At 42.8% G+C, this 21,503-nt stretch overlaps 1 protein-coding gene across 1 annotated transcript; it reads right to left on the bottom strand.

Annotated features, from left to right (window-relative positions):
• Positions 1–369: 369 nt before the first annotated feature.
• On the bottom strand, positions 370–21,448 carry Gpalpp1 (GPALPP motifs containing 1). The gene is made up of 8 exons (XM_040729136.1): positions 21,256–21,448; positions 16,492–16,624; positions 15,392–15,505; positions 12,244–12,349; positions 10,195–10,326; positions 9,624–9,788; positions 7,359–7,457; positions 370–4,520 (listed from the first exon to the last, which is right to left on the bottom strand). Exons 1-8 carry the CDS (start codon positions 21,341–21,343, stop codon positions 4,302–4,304), a joined length of 1,056 nt encoding a protein of 351 aa, XP_040585070.1. The 5' UTR covers positions 21,344–21,448; the 3' UTR covers positions 370–4,301.
• Positions 21,449–21,503: the final 55 nt, after the last annotated feature.

Genomic DNA, 21,503 nt, shown 5'->3' with positions numbered 1-21,503 from the left:
ATGAGAAATATTGGAATTCTCATTAGAACCCTGGTGGGAATCAAAGGCGAGACGGAAGCCCTAGAAACAGCACGTTTTTGCCTGTGTAGCTGGTTATCCTGAATTCAATGACACTTCCGTTCCCATCTCTCCGGATTTGAACTCACAATGCAGTCCAAGCAGGCCTTGCATTTGTGATTCTCCTGCCTTAGTCTTCTGAATAGTAGGATTGCAGATGTGTGCCTCCAGGATCTTCACCCCCCCCCCCAGTTTTCTTTCTTTTTCCCCCCTCTTCATAATAGCCCACAACTGGCTGACCAGATCTCGGCCTGCTTCAGGAAAGCTAAGAATATTAAAACACAAGGGAAGAAAAAGGGAGACTACAACTTCTCAGATATAGAGAATAATTTATTCATACATGTATAAAATTATACTTCAGAATTCTTTTCTAAAATCAGGTAACTGTAACCCTCCAAACAAAAAGGTTAGTTTTTTAACCTTGTACACACCATGGCCATAGTTAAACAGTGTTTCAGTTGTGGTGGGTGCTGTTAACAAACAAAAAGGTTAGTTTTTTAACCTTGTACACACCATGGTCATAGTTAAACAGTGTTTCAGTTGTGGTGGGTGCTGTTAACCCTGTTAAACAAGGTTTTGTTTTGTTTTGAAGCTGTGAAAAAAACCAACCAAACAAAAAGCTCTTCCACAGTAGCATACGGCTCCATTACTGCCGTCTGGAGCCTCGGGATGACATCAGAAGGCAAGGAAACCATTGGTGCTGCATGAGTTTCTCTTCAGGAGCCACTTCCCTCAACATCAATTCTTCCTCATAGGTCTAATTCACTGGAGAGGCTTTTCTAGAAATATTTGTAATACCATGGAACAGTACAAGTGGATGACGGCCTCGAGTTCAAGAGCTACACCCCCACCCATCATGCACTTCCAACAGCATCAACATTCCTAGCCTACGGAAGAACCGAAAAGTAACATCGAATAATTTCTGTAACTCTGAAACATGTAAGGCTCAGCCTCACGCACATCTCACACTTGACAATGAATACCTAAATATTAGAGTGATGAAAACGTTGCTACACCTAAACATGAAAAACTCTCTGCAGACTGTGTACTTCCACCCCCGAGCAGGGTTCAGTTTCCTGTCCTGAGGCTGATCTGAAAGTCTCACCTTGGGTTGCACCACTCTCCTTCACTCTCTTTCCCCACTACCCAAACCAACGACTCCACCATCTGCTCACCAGCAATGTGGCTACTGTATGAGACTTGTCATCTGCCCCAGCCGAGACGCTGGAGAGCTGGATAAAGTCTCCCAGTTCACTAACTGGAAGGCCACCGCCAGTGGCGAGACAGCAGGGTCCTCTCCTTGCACCTGGTGTTAGTCTTTTCTTCATCTTTGCGCTGCAAAGGACACCAGAGTCCTATAAAACTTGACCAAAACATAGGATGCTCTGGCTAGAAACTGACAATGGCCAGGAGAGTGGGTCTAAACAGGCCTGCAGTTTAGAGGAGAAAGGATGACATGTGGAAAACCTTTCTGTAATACACTCAAAGCTACATGATTTTTTTTTATTGTCAATATTCAATTGGGATTTGTGTCTTCATGTGGCTGAATTGCTCTAGTAATGGCTTACACTGTGTTGCAACTATCATGGGGTGACAGAGAAGAGCACTGGTTCCAGGGTACCTGAGAGGCAGTCCATCTGGTGGCCTGTCCCTTATCCTGAGATCATAGGAAATGTAAGCACGTCATAAATATTCCCAACCCCTTCCACTGAAAGAGCAATGGCAGTGAGCGTCTAGAGAGGACTAGTCTTACTTTTAAGATTTATTTTTATTTTTAAAAGAATGTGTCTGTGTGTGGATTTGTGTACATGAGCATAGGTAACCATGGAGGTCCATAGAGGGAGTCAGATCCCTTGGAGCTGGAGTTACAGGGGCTGTAGATCACCAGGTGTGGGTGCTGGGAACTGAACTCAGGTAATCTGAAGAGCCATCTCTCCAGACCACTATCTCCTTTTAAAAAGATTTATTTATTTATTTTTAGTATTTAAAATTTAAAAAGTACCAAATTTCACAAAATATGTTACGTTTTGTCATAGCTAAAAAACATTTTTTCCCTCTCATTGGGGGGAAAAATCACAAAATGAAATGGACAAAATACTCCTTTTTCTTGGATTTCTGAGACAGGGTCTCTCTCCATAGCCCTGGCTGTACTGGAACTCACTCTGTAGACCAGGCTGGTCTTGAGTTTGCAGAACTCTGCCTGCCTCTGCTGGGATTCAAGGTGTATGCCATCATGCCTAGCCAAAACCAATACTCTTGTATAAAGTTTTCTGTGTAGAAACTATCACTCACTTTAGTCAAAGGGTAGGTCTGTCCAGTTCTATGTAGACAATAAGCCTCTTCAATTCACCCAGAGTAACTCAGGTTTTTAAAAGCAACAGCCCTTGGATAGACTGTTACACCAGTATAAAAATGTGACACTATTAAGAAATACTTTATATTGTAATCTGAACAGTTTGCCCAGTTTTTATAAAGATTACATGAATCAGGAATCAGCATGTTTTTCCATTAAAACTCTATGTTTCATTAGAACTAGAGTACAGAGTTAGCAGAACAAGAAACCCTGCAAGAAATACATGGAATTGGAATTTAGGTTTTATCTCCCTGTTTGGGAGCTTTTGTTTCACAGCTTAAGAAGCATCCATTAAAGCACTGACACATATATCACCCCCACTAGTGGGGTCATGAGTAACATTTCCTCTTTTTAGGAATGATTGGGTTAATTTAAAAAGCTATTCAGGATTAACATTCCAGTAAACCGGCTACAAAGTGTTATGTACATATATGAATCAGACTATCCCATGTGAAGCTCCAAGATGCAGACAGTTTGGGTCAGACCATGAAGACAGCAGTCCTAGACTTTACATGGATGACAACAGATGTGTATAATGTCCTTCAGATTGCCTCCTTTACAAATATTTACTTGAGTTTAAAAAAAAAATCACAAGAATATTTCCTTAACATGAGATAATCCCAACAGCCTTCTTTACTTAAAACCAATAAAAACAACCACTTACCAGACAGCTAATAAAAACTCCTGGGCATGAAACACGCAGGGTAGGAAGAACAAAACTCTATGCTCTACATTTTCACACAGGTGTGCATTCACTGGGTGATGTTTGGAGGGTAAACCAAGCAATTGAAAATTCATGGATTTCAGGACACACTGACTCCGGGGCAGGTTAAATATATTTGAGGAAAAGGTCCAGGCTATGGTATAGAGTCAGTGTACAGTCCCACACAGAACCAAGAAGAAACTTGTAAAACATCAAAAAACACTGGGGACTGGAGTGTTGTGGGAATGGACTCTTAAAATAATTATATGACGAAAAGCCAAGAACACTCAAAATACTCTATTCCATACAAGAAACACTGATTGTCTATTCCCGTTTTAGTTTAAAGGATACACAGAACAGGGCAAATGTGCATGTTTTTAAAGATCATTCTCTAACAAATTATGGTGGACAGACAGACATCGCACTCTGAGGTAACAATCCAGTAAGCTGGAAAACACTCTAAAGTTCATATTGTCCTTTAAAATCACACCTGAATATTTAGTCCATTCCATACTGCTACAATCACAAGGGACTTCAGAAGTACCCTCAGTTCCCACACAGTTCCTTAACTGACACCACAAACGCTCATCAGATAAATGGTGTGCTAACTGTAAAAACAGAGAGGTCTTCTGAAGCAATGACTCTTCTAGTTGTGATCTTGCTCAATGAACAGGGCCTGGTAGCACACGTCTTTAATCCCAGTGCTTGGGAGGCAGGGGCAGGTGGACCTCTGTGAGTTTGAGGCCAGCCTGCTGGTATACATAGTGAGTTCCAGGCCAGCCAAGACTACACAGTAAGACCCTGTCTCAAAAAAAAAAAAACAAAAACAAACACACACACACACACACTCGCACACACAATACTAGCAAACCTTTCTTTTGTCTCTAATGGTGCACACGACCCCTGAAGTTGTATGCCACACCCTGCGAAGTACCATTTCTCTTCACTGGAACCCTTAGCTTTTCTAACAGAATGTCCTTTTAGGCTATTGTGAAGACAAAGCTATTTTTTCCAGTTAAATGCATTTTACCTCCAACTTTTCAACAGTTACAATTTATAAAAATGTAGACTCTGAATCTACTTTATTACAAAAGGAGAAGTATTTGTGCACATAATTACCATAGACAAAGGGATATTCTGAGGGTTCCCAGTGCTCAGCACCAGTGTACCTCCCTGAAGCACACTCACTTATAAAAACATGTTGCCTTTGCCATGTGAAAACCGGGTATTCAGTTCTCGGGACTTCTTTATTAGAGCTTTTTTCTGAGCCTCATCAAACCAATTAACCTTGAGATCTTTATCACGGTCGAATGGTATCCTCTCTTGGTGCTTGTTTTTGTCTTCGGCAGCCTTATTCTTTAACTTTTTGTGATGAATGTCCATGAGGGACTCTGATCTTCTTGATTCCTAGGGAAAGTAGGACAGAGATAAAAAACCTTGGTGCATGTAGGTTATACACAGTCTGCACCACAAAGCAGACTGGACCAGTGCATGTGAATGAGAGATGTTTGCAAGTCCTGGATCCAAGACAGCATCTATGAAGAAAATGTACAAAGTCAGAAGGGATGAAGACATCTACAAGCTTCAAGTAGAGAAAGAGTAAGGAAGGAAGCGCAGTCGCTATGGTTACTTAAGCCTTAACAGGAACTTACGGAACAGGGGTGTGAAAGAATGAGCAATTTAATTCCACTTCCCAGAGGAACTGGTCCCTCAAGCCATCCGGGTAGAAAGAGGTGAAGGCACTGACAGAAGGCAAAGCAGAAGTGAAATATGAAGTAGGGGGCACAGAGGTGGCCTAATTCTAGGCCTGTGTGGCGGGCGCATGGCCGGAGCTGAAGGACGTTTGTTTCACCACGGTCTGCTCGTCTCTCTTCCCTAACCTTCCCTTCTCCTCTTAGCTTCGGTGGATGCTCACATTAGGTCTAACTAGATACCATTTTCAGACAAGGTCTGTGCGGAGACAACGGTGTAGTAGACTAGGGATTTGCTGTGGACCTCTGAGGAGACTAGCCTGGGATGGAAGGGCCAGGGAGGGATGGAGGAGACGGCAGAGCAGCCGCCTCAAAGCTGGGAGGAGGTACACATATCCGGGGCACAGATGGCATTCAAGACCGGTAAAGCAGGAGCCATTTTAAGGTTATTCACAATGACTATCATTTAGTTGTTTTTTTTCAAAGATTAAAAGAATACATGTGTATGTGTGTGATCCTGCATGGGTTTCTGTGTATCATATGTGTACAAGAGTCCAAAGGGGCCAGAAGAGGGCATTGTAGTTCTGGAACTGGAGTTACAGGTGTCGTGAGACATTATGGAGGTGCTGGAAACTGAATTCGGGTTCTCTGCAAAAGCACTAAGCACTCTTAGCTGCTAGGCCAGCTCTTCAGCCCCTCATTATTCTCTCTCTCTTTTTTTTTTTAAAGTCTTAACTAGAACATTTAGTCTTTCTTAAAACTGATCTGTCCTATAAAGCATCTGTAAAGGTGACTTTCCTATATGGTTATGAAGAGACAGGGTCTCAGGTAGCCCAAGCTAGCCTCGAACTTGCTTGCTGAGTAGCTGAGGCTGATCCTGAACTCCTGACTATCCAAATGCTGGCATTGCAGGAGTACTCCACTACACCTGTAGGAGGATGTTACTTTCCTGCCTGTCAGTTATTAAATAACCGACATAGTCTTATACATGTTCAGTTGATAGCTCAGGCTTATTATTAATTAGCTCTTACAACTTAAATTAACCCATTTCTATTATTCTATCAGGGCTTGGCCCATCTGAAGCATTTACATAAGCCAGCAGGTTCAGGAGTCAAGTCCCAGTACAGCAGAAAGAACCACTCGAGAAGTATGTAGACACCCTGGGCATGGAGCTGCACCCGCCTGTGTTCTATACCAAGAGAGGACCCATCAGTTCAAGGTGTAGGACGTAGCTGCCCAGGAGAAATCTGGAGGCCATTGCAATAGCGACTATACCCCAAAATCAGTGTGCTATTATAAAGTTTGATTTAACATCAAAAGTTACAAGAATGCACCTAACTGGTGCACACTGTATGTGTGTGAAAACATCCCCATTGCATTGTATGGCAACAAAGTGGATATTAAGATGGGAAAATGGGCCGGGCGGTGGTGGCGCACGCCTTTAATCCCAGCACTCGGGAGGCAGAGGCAGGCGGATCTCTGTGAGTTCGAGGCCGGGCTGGACCGATAGCCTCCGAAACAATACAGAGAAACCCTGTCTCGTAAAAACAAAAACAAAAAACAAACAAACAAAAAAAAGATGGGAAAATGAAGGCAAAAGAATTTTCAGTACAATGACATTTCTGCCAAAAGTAGTTACAATTTTGAAAAGTTTTTCTCTGGCTTGCCAGAAAGCTCATTGGAGATCCTAAGTGGGAGTTTGTTGCCATGCCTACTCTCACTCCACCTGAGCTGGCCATGGACTCAGCTTTGGCAGCACAGTATGATTTAGTATGGTCCAGAGGTTGCTCAAACAACTGCCCTCCGGATGAGGATGCTGACCCGTCAGAAAATGTGCCTCACAAGTTTAGTGTCATAGGCAACCACCATGTGATTCCAGTTAGGTGGTGTGTACGTCACTTAGGTTAACTAAGCAGACCATATACTTCACTGGGATGCTGAAGGACATGAAGGGGCTTCAGAGTGAATGTGGCAGTTAAAACATACCTTCCTTTTTATGGATTTGCAAATTTAGCTGTCTGGAACACAATTGTTTCCATGTATGTGCATATATATATATATGTGAATATGAGAGACAGAGAAACAGAGAGAGAGAGGAACGAGGAGGGGAAGGAGGAGAAGAAGGAGGAAGAGGAGGAGGAGCAGGAGGAGGAGGAGGAGAAGAAGAAGAAGAAGAAGAAGAAGAAGAAGAAGAAGAAGAAGAAGAAGAAGAAGAAGAAGAAGAAGAAGAAGAACTGTGCCAGGTGGTGGCGCACGCCTTTAGTCCCAGCACTTGGGAGGCAGAGGCAGGTGGCTCGCTATGAGTTTGAGGCCAGCCTGGTCTACATAGCAAATTCCAGGACAGTCAGGGCTACAGAGAGAAACCCTGCCTTGAAAAATCAAAACCAAAACCAAACAAAACAAAGAACCTAAAAGACAGAAAAATATGAGACCAGCAAACTCTGGAGCAAAGGCAGAGAGCAGCCTGGGTGACGCAGGAAAAACTCAGCACAAAAAAGTAGAAAAGAGAGGAAGATGGACAAGAGGAAGAGATTATACTTTATTTTTTACTCACGTTGTATGAGGACACTTGCTCAGCCAGTCTCTTATCCCTTCCTGACAATATGTTTTCTTCATCTTTCTTACTGAGTGACTTCCTTGTTTCTTGTATTTCCTAAAGAAAGAACATAATAGCATCACTTGAAATATAATGAAAAAGAATACTATTAATATCATTTTGATTAAATGACAAGAAACTGAACTAAAGCCAGGCTGGTTGAGTTCCTCCCAGTTAGAAATATCTGCATACCTGAGGAGGGACAAGATGGTGCAAGAGCTGTGATTTCCCTGACAAAGAAGACAATGGGATCCAAACCAAACCCAACTGAAAGAGACTCAGGGTGAGTGTGGACTAACAATGACAAAACGTGGAAACGTAACACATAAGAAATCTTCCACTGTATGCTTTTGGAAATTTTAAAAGTGTATATATATTGACAAAAAAGAAAGAAAGAAAGAAGGAAGGAAGGAAGGAAGGAAGAAAGAAAGGAAGAGAGAAAGAAAGAAAGGGACATTGTCAGCATCCAATGGTGGGATGAGTGTCTATGCAGAAAAACCCAAGAAACCTGCCAACAAACTGGAATTAACAGAAGCAAGAACAGCAAAGGCACATGACACAAAGTCAAAGAGAGGATATACCACAACAGAAACAAACAAGCAAAGACACACACACACACACACACACACACACACACACACACACACATACACACACACACACACACACACACACACACACACACACAAGCCAGGCAGCCGCTAGTCAGCCATGACATGAGAAGCAGTGAAAGTAAGGTATATGTAAGATATGCAGAAGTAAAGAAGAGTAAAAAGCACTGCGGCAAAATGTAGATGAATCAAACAGGTTAAGTTATAAGAACTAGCAAGAAACAAGTGTAATCAAGGCCGAGCATTCATAAGAGGTCTCCGTGTCATGATTTGGAAGATGGTTTGTGGCCCCAAAGAAAAAGCCTAGTACAACCTAAAACACTTGCAAAGACAGAGTGAGAAACAACAGCTAGTGACAGTCCAGGTCAATGTCTAATAAAGCTCAAGTCAGAGAGGGACAAGGGGAGGCTTTGACTATCCCTAGCTAGGTGGGCAGCACATACACAGCCCATCTCTCAGTGGGCCAGGGAACATGCACAGTTCATGTGGGCTATCCATTACCTTCATGATAGCCCAGAGAACTAACCAGCCTCACAGCAATTACTCAGCCCTTCTCTAGTCTTTGCCACAGACCTATGAAAACCTGGGACAAGGAAGTTCTTGGAAATCCCTACCACTCTCAGTTCCAATTTTCTTTAATTCCATACTTTTCTCAATTTCTCACATCTCTGTAAATCTCCTGACTAAAACTTGCTTCCACTTCACATAATGCCACCAGTATTGGTGTTTTCAATCCTCACTAGTGTGAGACAGTGAGTTCAGAGCCACCATCCCAAGTCATGGAGCCTGAAAGGGGTAAACTGAACTCAAAGGCTTCACTTCTAGTAATTTAGAAATAAAGGGCTCAGACCCTCACTCAGCCCCCAGCTTTGGCAGCCATGACAGGCTACAGAAAAAACATGTGGGCCTCTGACTCAGCACAAGACACAAAGAAACTCCAGATCCCCTGGCCTCCTGGAGCCTAGGACTAAACTGAAAACAAAAAAACTCCAGATCTCCCCTCCCCCCATGCTTGGTTCCTGGGAACTGTTTGGCTACAAAAGAAACTCCAGGGGAAATCAAAACCTCTCCTGTAGTCTTCAGGATACTGAAAACTACTGATATCTGTACAACAGGCCATCTGCAAGTAACAAGACAAAGCCATAGAAACCACAGAATGTTCCCTCTGAGCACTGACCAATGAGAATCATTGGTACACAGGTATTTCATGCCAAAATATGACTTTGAGAAATTCTCTTAATTGTTCCTAAATGTCAACCACTCAGAAACCAACCCGTACCTACTGATGTAATCCTGTAAAACTTTTGTCTTTAAAACCTAGCAGTAGACAGGGAACTTTGCTCCCTCTGGAGGCTGCTGCGCCAGCTAGTCAGACGGGGTCCCTGTCATGTTTGGATAAACAATTAAAACCTTGCTTTTGCAGTTTGGTGGGTCTGTCTCCCTGGTGGTCTCTGGGGATCTTCGCAACTTGGGTACAACAGGGTTAGGCACAACTGTCCTAAAACCCTACATCATCAGTACCCTTAAATAATTTCATCTTGTATCTTTGCAAGTTCAAGCCAAACTAGAGAGAATACATGAACAAAAAACAAGAAAAAAAATCCCCAGTTACCTTAGCTTTCCTTTCCCGGTCAGCTGGGGTGTCTGTCCAGACGGATCGGTCCCCGGATTTGTCATCTGCTCTTCTCTTAAAGGTTCTTGGCCCAAGACCAAAGTCTTTCATTTCTGGAGGAAGCTCAGTCATCCACGACTCTCTTGTGATTGGTTTAGATGAATCCTGTATGAGAAACAAAGCTGAAAACAAAGCAGTGTCTGTGCATGGTGGCACACACCTTTAGTTCCAGCTCTGCGGAGACGGAGGCAAGCATGTGTTCAAGGCTACATAGTGAGTTCTAGGCTAGCCAGGCTACAAAGTGAGACTCTGTCTCAAAACAAAAGAAAAAAACCACACACACACACACACACACACACCTACCTATATATACACATTCTATGCTATTTCCTAGGGGTAGAGAGTTGGCTCAGAGGTTAAGAGCAGTTGCTGCTTTTGTAGAGGATGCAGGTTCAGTTCTTAGCACCCACACCAGGCATATGTGGTACACATGCATACATACCCTCAAAAAACACTCACACAATCAAATAAATTAGTAAAAAACAAAAACAAAAACTCTTTCCAAACTTACATCATCTCCTTTGGTTAATTTTTCCTTCATTCTCTGGGCCCTTTTTTCAAACTCCGTTGTTACGCTATAGTTAACTGGTCCTTTTGCAGGCATTGGTCCAAAAATATCCTCATCTTCGCTGCTCTCTGCTTCCTTTTAAAACAAGACAGTATCTTTATAAGAAGAGGCCAATAGGTTACAGACAACGATCTTAAACCACTTGGAATTTAACTGAAATGGATTATACATAAACAATAAAACAAACAAGTATATTGGTAGCCCATCACTTAACAGTGAGCTTTCCCTTGGCTCCCTTGAAGATGACGGCTCCGCAGCATGTGGACTGTCCCATTTCTCTTGCTATATCATTGTAGATCTTATTATATTATTCCCATTCATACCCCAACCCCATTATGTTGCTGGTAGGAACCCAGGCTGTGTACATGGTAGGCAAGGACTCTACCACTGAGTCACATTTCCAGAATTTCAACTCTCTTCTTGATGCACAGAGATCTGACCTTAGAATTCTTTTCAACAAAGTGTTCCTGGTATTTATTAAGCAGAGGTCTTCTCTGTACATGAACAGCTCTTTGGGATATGGCAAGTGAATCAGGGCAGTACTATCAGCTTTTATGAAACAAGTACTGTATTAACACCTCCTAAACACTGATAAAGATGCATCAACAAAATAGTGTAGACAACTGGATACCGCTTGTTCCCGTTTGGTTTTGGTTTTGGTTTTTTCGAGACAGGGTTTCTCTGTATTGTTTTGGAAGCTATCCTGGAACTCACTCTGTAGACCAGGCTGGCCTCGAACTCACAGAGATCCGCCTGCCTCTGCCTCCAGAGTGCTGGGATTAAAGGTGTGCACCACCAACGCCCGGCCTGTTCCCTTTTGTTTTAGATTTAGTATTTCTTCGACTGAGCTATCCACTTCTACCTTGTCTCCAGCCCCTGAGATCTCCTTTTCCATGTCTTGCATTCTGTTGGTGAGGCTTACCTCTGAGGTTTTTGTTTCACATCCTACATTTTTCATTTCCAGTTTTATTTCAGTTTGGGTTTTCTTTGTAGTGGTTCTATTTCTTTGTTAAGCTCTACTTTCAGACTTGAATTATTTTCAGGATTTTATTCAGCTGTTTGTATTTTCACAGACTTCATTGAGGTATTTATTTATACTCTCTCTAAGGTCCTTGACCATATCCATAAGGGCCCTGCCTTAAGCTTTCAGCTATAGTGCATTTTCCAGGGCCTACTGCAAGAGCATTACTGGCTGCTGGTAGAAGCATATTGTCTTGGCTGCTCATGTTTGTGCTTTTATACCAATATCTAGGCATCTGGAATTATTATGTTTGAGGTACTTCTTGGTATCCACATTAGGCCTTGTCTTTGTTGGATGGGTTTTCTGTTCTCTGGTTGCTGTTGCCCTTTCTGTAGCCTAGGCAAGTGTGGTGGCTGTGGGGTCCCTGGTAGACAGTGCTTCTAGACCTCTTACCAAGTGTCTCATACGCACTTCCTTCACTTTTAGAGCACAGGGCAGATGTCTTGTGATTGTTAGCACTGATTGCCATGTCAACCTGACATGATGCTGAATCACCTGGGAAGAGCCTCAGTGAGGAACTGATAATATCAAGTTGGCCTGTGGCCATGAGGAGCCACACGCCATGGGTGGCACCATTCCCTAGGCAAAGGACCTCATTCCCTAGGCAGAGGATCTCTCTTGTGCAGCAGTTTCCTCCAAAGCTAAAATCTTCTGTTTTGGAGGGAAACTTGTTAAGACAGGAAGTGGAAAGTAGTAAAATACCACCCTTCAAATATAGCACAAATCATAATCCCTGGCAATCTTGTTTTGCTAAGTTGTCAGGTGTGAGAACAGCTTTTATTTCATCTCTGGGTGTTCAATTCTCACATTCAGTTGGCAGTGGAGGTTCTTTCTCTTCTCACAGTGAGCTGACAATGTGTTCAGAGAGTCTATTTAGAGTATCATATTTCATGTGAGTCACATGATTACAGACACCATTCAGGTTCTGAGTTTGTTATACATTTTATTCTTCAAATGAAAAATTTCCTAACCTCTGAGTTGAAGGATGATGATACTTGTCCTGGAACCTCTCTGCCTTTGTCACTTTTTTGTGAAGACTTAATGAAACCAGGTGGCAATGCAGGACCAATCATAGGCCTGAAAATAAAATACACCATTATTATTCTCTCTTAACTTTAAAATGCTTTTTAGTTTATTCTAAATTTTAGAATAAAAGTTCACAATCATAAGAAAGCTAGCCAATAACAAATGTTGAAAATAAGAACTTTTTGTTACACTAGTATTGATAGGTTTCTATTTCATTTTTAGAGAAAGTATTTTCATTTATGGGCATGTGTGTGCCACAGGATGCATATGGAGGCCAGTGGAACAAGGGACTGCACTCCAGTTCTCAGGCTGTAGGACAAGAGCCTTTATCTGCTGAATCATCAACCATATACTAAAGCAAAAATGCTCAATCTTTTTTACCTGTCTGTACTCATGAGGGTATCTTGTATTTTGACTTCTGCTGTTTTGATAATTGCTTTCTACTGAAAAATTCCATTGGGTCTCATAATTACAGTCAGAACTACTTAAGCAGAAAGTATGTTCTTCTAAGGACAGCTACAGCAGGTACATACAACACTGCCAGCAGTCAGTGGCAATGCACTGCAGCAGTACAAACCAACACATAGTCCTTGCTAATAACCCAGCAGTGATGCAGAAGTACAGAAGAAGCAGCTGGTCCTCTGTGGCATGCAGATGAAGCAGAAGGTGCCCATTGTGCCAATCACATTCCACTTGTAATATGCATTGTATTAGTAATTTGTCATGTGCTGTTTAAGCTCCCTGAGAAGTGGTTCTAGAGGTGGGCCCCATTTCTGACCCAAGCATGTTTGTCTTATAGTGTCCTCCAGGATCCCTTGTCCTGGGACAGGCTAGCCTGCACCCTGTGAGACAGGGAAAGGAGAACAGAAAACATCCCCCTCCCCAATTGCCATGACTTTGTGACCAGAAGGAGAGTAGATGGGTTCTTGAATACAGCTTCAGGGTGAATTGTCCCAGAACAGGAGCCTCTGCTGCTGTTTCCCATGATATAAAGTGCGTGTTGTGGGGATGGCTAACGGGAAGTTTCACCTAGGAGGAGACACGCTGCCTGGTTCCTCTTTCCAGCAGGGGCTCTCACTGAGCGCTGTCCCAAGTGCTTCTCCAGCCACTCCTGCTGGATGCTGTGTGTCAGTCTGTTGACACTCTACTGTCTAGATGCTGGTTCTACTCTCACTTGCTATATACTTAATAAACTCATTCAAAACTAAAAGGATGGCTATCATGAGTCAGTCTCTCTATAAAACTATAGAGCATTATGAACTTTTAAAAAAACTGGCTGAATTCAACAAAGTAATATCTGGAGGCATCACCATCCCTGACTTCAAGCTCTATTATAGAGCTGCAGTCCTGAAAACAGCTTGGTATTGGCACAAAAATAGACAGGTAGACCAATGGAATCCAATTGAACACCCTGATAATAACCCATACATGTATGATCATCTGATCTTCGACAAAGAAGCTAAAAATATACAATAGAAAAAAGAAAGTATCTTCAACAAATGGTGCTGGCATGTAGAAGAATGAGGATCGATCCATGTCTATCACCATGCACAAAACTTAGGTCCAAATGGATCAAAGACCTCAACATGAATCCAGCCACACTGAACCTCTTAGAAGAGAAAGTGGGTGGTACCCTTGAATGAATTGGTACAGGAGACAGCTTCCTGAACATAACAACAGTAGCACAGACAGTGAGGTCAACAAAATACATGGGACCTCCTGAAACTGAGAAGCTTCTGTAAGGCAATGGGCACAGTCAACAAAACAAAAAGGCAGCCCACAGAATGGGAAAAGATATTCACTAACCCCACATCTGATCTCCAGAATTTACAAAGAATTCAAGAAGCAAGTCTCCAATTAAAAAGTGGGCTACAGAACTAAATAGAGAATTCTCAATAGAGGAGTCTAAAATGGCTAAGAGGCACTTGAGAAAGTGCTCAACATCCCTAGCCATTAGGGAAATACAAATCATCTTACTCCTATCAGAATGACTAAAATCAAAAACACCAACAACAGTTTATGATGGAGAGGTTGTGGAGAAAGGGGAACACTCATCCACTGCTGGTGGGAGTGCCAACTTGTACAGCTGCTTTGGAAATCAGTATGGAGATTCCTCAAAAAAATGGGAATAAGCCTACCACAAGACCCAGCAATTCTACTCTTAGGCATATATCCAAAAGATGCACATTCATACAAGGACATCTGTTCCACTATGTTCATAGCAGCATTATTTGTAATAGTCAGAACTTGGAAGCAATCTAGATGCCCCTCAATTGAAGAGTGGAGAGAGAAAATGTGATACATTTACACAGTGCACTACTGTTCAGCAGAAAAAAACAATGGAATCCTGAAATTTGCAGGCAAACGGATGGCACTAGAAGAAACCATCCTGAGTGAGGTAACCAGTCACAAAAAGACAAACATGGTATGTACTCTCTCATATATGGATTTTAGACATAGATCTAGGGAATGCCATCCTACAATCCCATGGCCAGAGAGTCTGGGGAACAGAACCTTCATCCAATGGCTGATGGAAGCAGAGGCAGACTCCCACAGCTAAACATTGAGCTGAACTCAAGGAACCCAGTGACAGAGAGGGAGGACTGATGAGCAAAGGGGTTAAGACTGGGCTGGTTTAACCCCCAGAAATAGCTGACCTGACAAGGGTCAGCTCTTAAATCCCAGACTGATGCCTGGGAATCCAGCATGGGACTGATCAAGACCCCCTGAATGTGGGTGTCATTGAGGAGGCCTAGGCAATCTATTGGGCCTTGGGTAGTAGATCAGTATTTATCCTGGGCATACAAATGGACTTTGGGTGCCCATCCAACAATATGAGATACACTCTCAGCCTGGACTCTTAGGGGAGGGTCTAGGCCCTGCCCTGGATGAAATGACAGACTATAGACACCCCATGGAGGGCCTCATCCTCCCTGGTAAATGAGGGGGTACTGGGAGGGGGTTGGTGGGAGGGCATAGGAAGAGGGGAGGAAAAGGGAGAGGGAACTGGGATTGACATGTGAAGCAACATTGTATCTAATTTAAATTTAAAAATAAAAATTAAAAATTGGCTGAAGCATTATACATTATTACCTTGGAGGAGAGTCGTCCGGCTTCTTAAATCCAGGAGGGAGGGCTGGTCCAAAAAACCCATCATCATCATCATCATCATCATCATCATCATTATCTTGATTTCGCCTCTGTTTCCTAAAAATACAGTAGCACAACTTAAGTTAAACAGATGTTAAATTTTTACAAAAAGAAAAGCTCTAATTTTGAAAGAAAACATTAACTTTACATAGATATATAAACCCTGGAACAAAATCAATTAACCCTGCCAAATTTAAAGCACAACAGTTCTTAATCTTTACTGAAATTTATCTTCAGTTATTTATTGTTCAGGACTAGATAAGTATTCTGGATCTTGTAGAGAATTCAAGATTCCACTAAGTGAAAAAAAATTGCAAGGTCTTTTCAGCCTTTTCTTAGTGAAATGCACGAGTTCGGCTTCTAGCCTCCCTCTCAAAAGCAATGTAAGTTGCCTTTTTCTTTTTCTTAATCTTAAAAGGGCATCAAAAATCTTGTTAACCTGTAAAAAACAAAGGTTCAACTTTTCTACCTGATCCATGGTTGGTAAGGCTAGATTAGAAGGGAATCATGTATTTAAACAGAACATCCACTATATATCAATTTTAAAAAGAAATTCTATGGGCTAACTTGTAATATTTAGTTATTTCAATGTTAAGGAATAAAACCTCTTAAATATATTGAACCTTATTGGGTTGGAGATGTAGCTCAGGAGCAGAGAGCTTGCTTAGCCTATAGGTTTGATTCCCTAGCACTATACACACAAATCTTATTAATTCATTAATTCATCCATTCATTTCAAGGATCTCATTATCTATACACTACTAGAATAAGCTCCTTTTTAGCTTTTTTGGAGACAGGGTCTCACTATGTAGCTCTGGCTGGCCTTCAACTCACATAGATCACCTGGCTCAGCCTCTGGAGTGCTGGGATTAAAGTGGGTACCACCACTAGCAATTAGAATAAGATGTAGATGGTGTGACATGCCAGATGAGAAGACATTTTCCCTGTGCTGCACAAATGCAAACGCGGAGCTCTCTTAGTCATTGTCCAGCCAACTTGGGAGAGGTGTGTGGCTTGCTTCATTGTGGAATTCAGTGACTCACCTGGCAGTTGGACCAGTGTCATCTTCTTCAGACTCTTGATTTCCTTCTTCAGACAAAGAACTGCTGTTTTCATCACTGTCTGAGGAGTCTGAACTGCTGCTTCTGTAATTAGGAGGCAGAGCGGGCCCTGCAACTACGCAAGGTTGGTTGGATGTGTTAGAACTTTTTACTAAGTCCTCCTGGTTACAGTTTTCTTTTCATGGCCACAGCTGGCTAGCATTTACTATGGACTTTAATCTTCCAACTATCCACCTACCAACCCAGTCACCCACCAGTGACAGAGTAAATACTTCTAAAGAAACAGACATAAAAGATCAGTTCAGAAAAAGTGTTGCTATTGAAACAGTAAAAACATGTCTGTGTGGAGGGAGGACAATTTGGAAGACAGTGGCCAGGGAAGGTCACTTTGACAAGACAATTGGGTAGACTTAAGTGAGGGGACAACAATGACCGTACAGCAATCCAAAAGAACATTCTAGACCAGTAGTTCTCAACCAGTAAGTTGCAACCCCTTTGGGATTGCATATCAGATATTTATGTCACAATTCATAACAGTAGCAAAATTACAGTTATGAAGTAGCAATGAAAATAATGTTATGGTTGGGGTCACCACAACATGAGGACTGCATTAAGAGGTTGAAGCATTAGGAAGGTTGAGAACCACTGCTCTAGACAGAGAAAGTCAGTAGAACAGAACAAGCTGCACATTCTCCATGGGGAGAAGAAGCTGATGCTCCAGGCTGAAGAGGCCAGTGCAACTAACACAACGGAAGGCAAGGCTGCAAGCTTTGGAGTTGGCGCCCTGGCTTTGAATCTGTACTTTGCTACTTACTAACTATATGAATTGTGCCCTGGCTTTGAATCTGTACTTTGCTACTTACTAACTATATGAATTGTGCCCTGGCTTTGAATCTGTACTTTGCTACTTACTAACTATATGAATTGTGCCCTGGCTTTGAATCTGTACTTTGCTACTTACGAACTACATGAATTGTGCATGTTCGTTAACCTGCCTGTGCTACTTTGTTGCTCTGTCAAATGAGGCTGATAAAGTTGAGACCAGGAATCCTCACTAGAAGGAAATACTCTAGATTGCTGTAGAGATGAACCTTGAGGACTTTATGACAAGTGTAGCAGATAGTTACAGAAACTCTACTGTTTGACTCACTCACAGATGGTACTTAGAACTCCACATTCATAACAGAATGTGTGGAGCTGTGGGAAGGAAGGAATGAGGAGTTTCATTCAACAGATTTCAGTTTGTGAGATGAAGAGTTTTAGAGATGAACGGCGGTGGTGGTTACATAAACAGTATGACTATAACAAATTCCACTGAAGAGTATGCTTAAAAATGGCTAATGTAGTAGCTCTGATTAGTATTTTATGATAACATGAAAGAAAAAGACTAGTGTCTTAGTTAGGGTTACTATTGCTATGATGAAACACCATGATCAAAGACTTGTGTCAAGCTTAGCAAAGACTTGCAACTAGTACAGCAACACTTGCACATTCATATTTATTGATGCTCTACTCACAATATGGAGGAAATGGAGTTAGCCTAAATGTTCATTAACAGATAAATGGATAATGGAAATACAGCATAAAATACACAATTGGATTTTATTCAGCTATAAAGAAAAATGAAATCATGAAAGCTGCAGGAAAATGGATATAACTGGAAAATGTTCTATAGTGAGGAAACCCAGTTTCAGAGAGGCAAATATAATGTGTTCTCTCTGATAGGAGCAGCATGGTTTATAATGTTCACATGTGTATATAAATGGGGTGTGTATGGATATAAGCTATGAAACTAGAAAGGAGACCACAAGGGGTTAAAAGAAGCATTGAGAATGGGGGACACACATAAGACAGGAAAGGGGAAAGGATGGGTGAAGAATATAAGAGGTGTGAGGGGAGTGTGGAGAAGAAACACCAGAAACAGCTTTTGTTTAAAAATGTCATAATGAGGTCAGGCATCAGTCCAGAGTGTAGCCCGCAGAGCCCCCAAGTTTGGTTCTCAGCACCCATGTCAGGAGGCTCACAACTGCCTGTAACTCCAGTTTCAGGGGTTCCCACAACCTCTGGCCTCCTCAGGCACCTGCATTCACGTGAACACATCCACACGCATGAATACGAACAATGAAACCTAAGGCTTTGTATTATAATTTCAAAACCTCTACAAATCAAAAGACAAACAATTCAATAGAAAATGAGCAAAAGACTTTATCATAGCACAATGGTAAAAATGATAAAAAAAAATAAGAAAAATGGTCAATTTCATTTCTCACAAGGAAATACAAATTTGAAGTACCATAAAAAACTGCTTCAGAACACTAGATTAAAAAAACAGAGAAAAATGATTAGAGAGAACATGGAAGAATCAGATTCCCATACTTGTCCAGGACTTTGGTAAATTGGTAGGACTCTGAAGCTGAGGTATTACACAGGAGACACACACACACACAATGCATAGTGGCACTCTTTATAAGAGTTAAAAAAAAAAGCCAAAACACAATCTATGTAAATATCTGCACCATTAAAATATGTAAATATGTTGCAGGGTATTTACCCGATATAATTCACTCACACTTTTTTTTTGTTTTTGTTTTTCAAGACAGGGTTTCTCTGTGGCTTTGGAGGCTGTCCTGGAACTAGCTCTTGTAGACTAGATTGGTCTTGAACCCACAGAGATCTGCCTGCGTCCCGAGTGCTGAGATTAAAGGCGTGGGCCACCAACGTCCGGCTCACTTTTTTTAACCTTAATTGAGTGGAAAATTCTTGATAAAAAAAGAATAGAAGAAAAAGTTCTGAGACAGGATTTCTCTGTGTAGTCCTAGCTGTCCTGGAACTCACTCTGTAGACCAGACGGGCCTCAAACTTAGAGATCCACCTGCCTCTGCTTCCCAAGTGCTGGGATTAAAGGCATGAGCTACCAATATCCTGAAATAAAAGGAATTAAAAAAAAAACAGCTACATGCCAGGTGTTGGTGGCACACACCTTTAATCCCAGCACTCGGGAGACAGAGGCAGGTGGATCTCTGTGAGTTCAAGGCCAGTCTGGTCTACAGAGCAAGTGCCAGGAGAGGCTCCAAAGCTACACAGAGAAACCCTGTCTTGAAACACCCCCCCTCCACACACACACACACAATAGCTACACTAGAACCAACATCTGTAAGGAAGACTCTGGTGGAAACAGTTTCTGGGTAGCCAGAAAAGGAAAATAAGATTTAGAAATAGTTGCAATATTCCTTCAGTTTTGTTCTTTCCCAACTATAGTCACTGTTATGATAAAGAGCGTGGGGAACCTTGTCGGATTCCACGGCAGCCAAGGGTGACCGAGGTGGGGAACAAACATGCCAGACAGACAGAGCTTAAATGATGAGTTTTATTAGAAAGACTAGGGAAGTGGGGACGAAAGAAAAAACAGGGGGAGAGAGAGAGAGATAGAGAGAAGAGAAGAGAAGAGAAGAGGAGGGGAGGGGAGGGGAGGGGAGGGGAGGGAAGGGAAGAGGGAGACAGTAAAAGTCCTGTTTGTCCCCAGGGGAATAGTGGGAAAAGAGCATAAGTGGGCGGGGCTCTGTCTTTTTTTTTTTTTTTTTTTTTACGAGATCTCTGTATTGTTTTGGAGGCTGTCGGTCCAGCCCGGCCTCGAACTCACAGAGATCTGCCTGCCTCTGCCTCCCGAGTGCTGGGATTAAAGGTGTGCACCACCACCACCCGGCAGGGGCTCTGTCTTTTAAAGGCATCCTTTGCACCTGCCTGCAGACTAGTAGTCATGGAACCCTGGGATGACCAGGGTAATGCCTGAGTGCATTCTGCCAGGTGACAGAGGCAGGCCAGCATAATGCCTGAATCCTTACAGTCACTCCCAGGCTACACTGAACAAACATTAAAGACAGAAGAGCATGAAAGAATGAGAGACATTGATGTATGTTGGACGTGCCTATTGCATGGTAACGTTACAACACATAGTGAAATGGTGGAAATTGACGTCAACAAATTATTCGAATAGAGTGTGTTAGATATTATGTGTAATTGGGCAGAGAAAAACCCCGAGGAAGATGTGACAATGGTCAGGAAGGTGACACTTTTTTTGGGGGGGGGGCTGTCCTGGAACTCATTCCGTAGACCAGGCTGGCTTCAAACTCACAAAAATCTGCCCGCCTTTGCCTCCCGAGTGCTGGGATTAAAGGCGTGCGCCACCACCGTGCGGAGGAAGGAGACACTTAAGCTGGGATTTGAAGGATGTGTTGGAGTTGTCAGGCATATACGTACAACTGGAGCCGAGAAAAGAAGCCTTTCGTTGAGGAAGCATGAACTCGGGCTGTGTGAGCACTGGGCTGCGCGTGTAAGATGGATTGATAGAACGAGAAGCCAGGAAGTCAGGCCAGGGACGAGAGAGGCATAGGATCTTCGGCAAGGGTGTTCTAACTCCGAAGGGTTCCATTACTGACTAGCTGTGTGACCTAGGCACCAATTCACCAGTCGCTGTCACCACTTGTAACGTATGGATCATGATCTTTTTTTACACAGTTGATGGAAGGGCTAGACGGACGACCTGACGCGGACTGATCAGTTAGCACAGACCTGTTCACCGCACAATCTGGCTCACATTAATAGCAATTAGGGACTGTATCGTTCTTTTAATTATGATCAGGTCCCCAAACACTCCTTTGTGCGCAGCTTGCTCCTCTGGGCTGGTCGCGCCCACTCCGCCGCGCTCGCCAGCCCTTCCCACGAGTGCAGGAGCCTGCTGCTGCTTACCCGGGCTCAGGTCCCGCTCCTCGTCCTCAGCTGTCGCGTGCTCCTTGAAGCCTGGCGGCAGAGCCGGTCCAATCAGGTCCCTAGCCATTCGCTGCGACGCACAGTCGCCCAGCGACCAAGCCAACCTGCAGAGGCAGGTTAAACCCAGCCTCGATGGCAGACCAAGCTATGCAGCGATGGCCGGAAGTTTTTCCGGCTCCGTCTGATGACGTAAGCCTGCGATTGGCCCATAGGTCAGACGGCCATAG

The sequence above is a fragment of the Mesocricetus auratus genome, unplaced genomic scaffold (assembly GCF_017639785.1).
Source record: "Mesocricetus auratus isolate SY011 unplaced genomic scaffold, BCM_Maur_2.0 Super-Scaffold_2245, whole genome shotgun sequence".
Lineage (NCBI taxonomy): Eukaryota > Metazoa > Chordata > Mammalia > Rodentia > Cricetidae > Mesocricetus > Mesocricetus auratus.
Note: the sequence above shows the minus strand (reverse complement) of the source record. Positions and strands in the feature narration are given on the sequence as shown.

Bases quoted from the DNA above. Each gene is read 5' to 3' on its own strand.
- Gpalpp1 (XM_040729136.1), bottom strand. From the start codon at position 21,343: ATGGCTAGGGACCTGATTGGACCGGCTCTGCCGCCAGGCTTCAAGGAG. The intron at 16,625-21,255 runs GTAAGCAGCAGC...AACCTTGCGTAG, and splicing joins GGAGCGGGACCTGAGCCCGG to TTGCAGGGCCCGCTCTGCCT. The intron at 9,789-10,194 runs GTAAGTTTGGAA...TTTCTCATACAG, and splicing joins AATTAACCAAAGGAGATGAT to GATTCATCTAAACCAATCAC.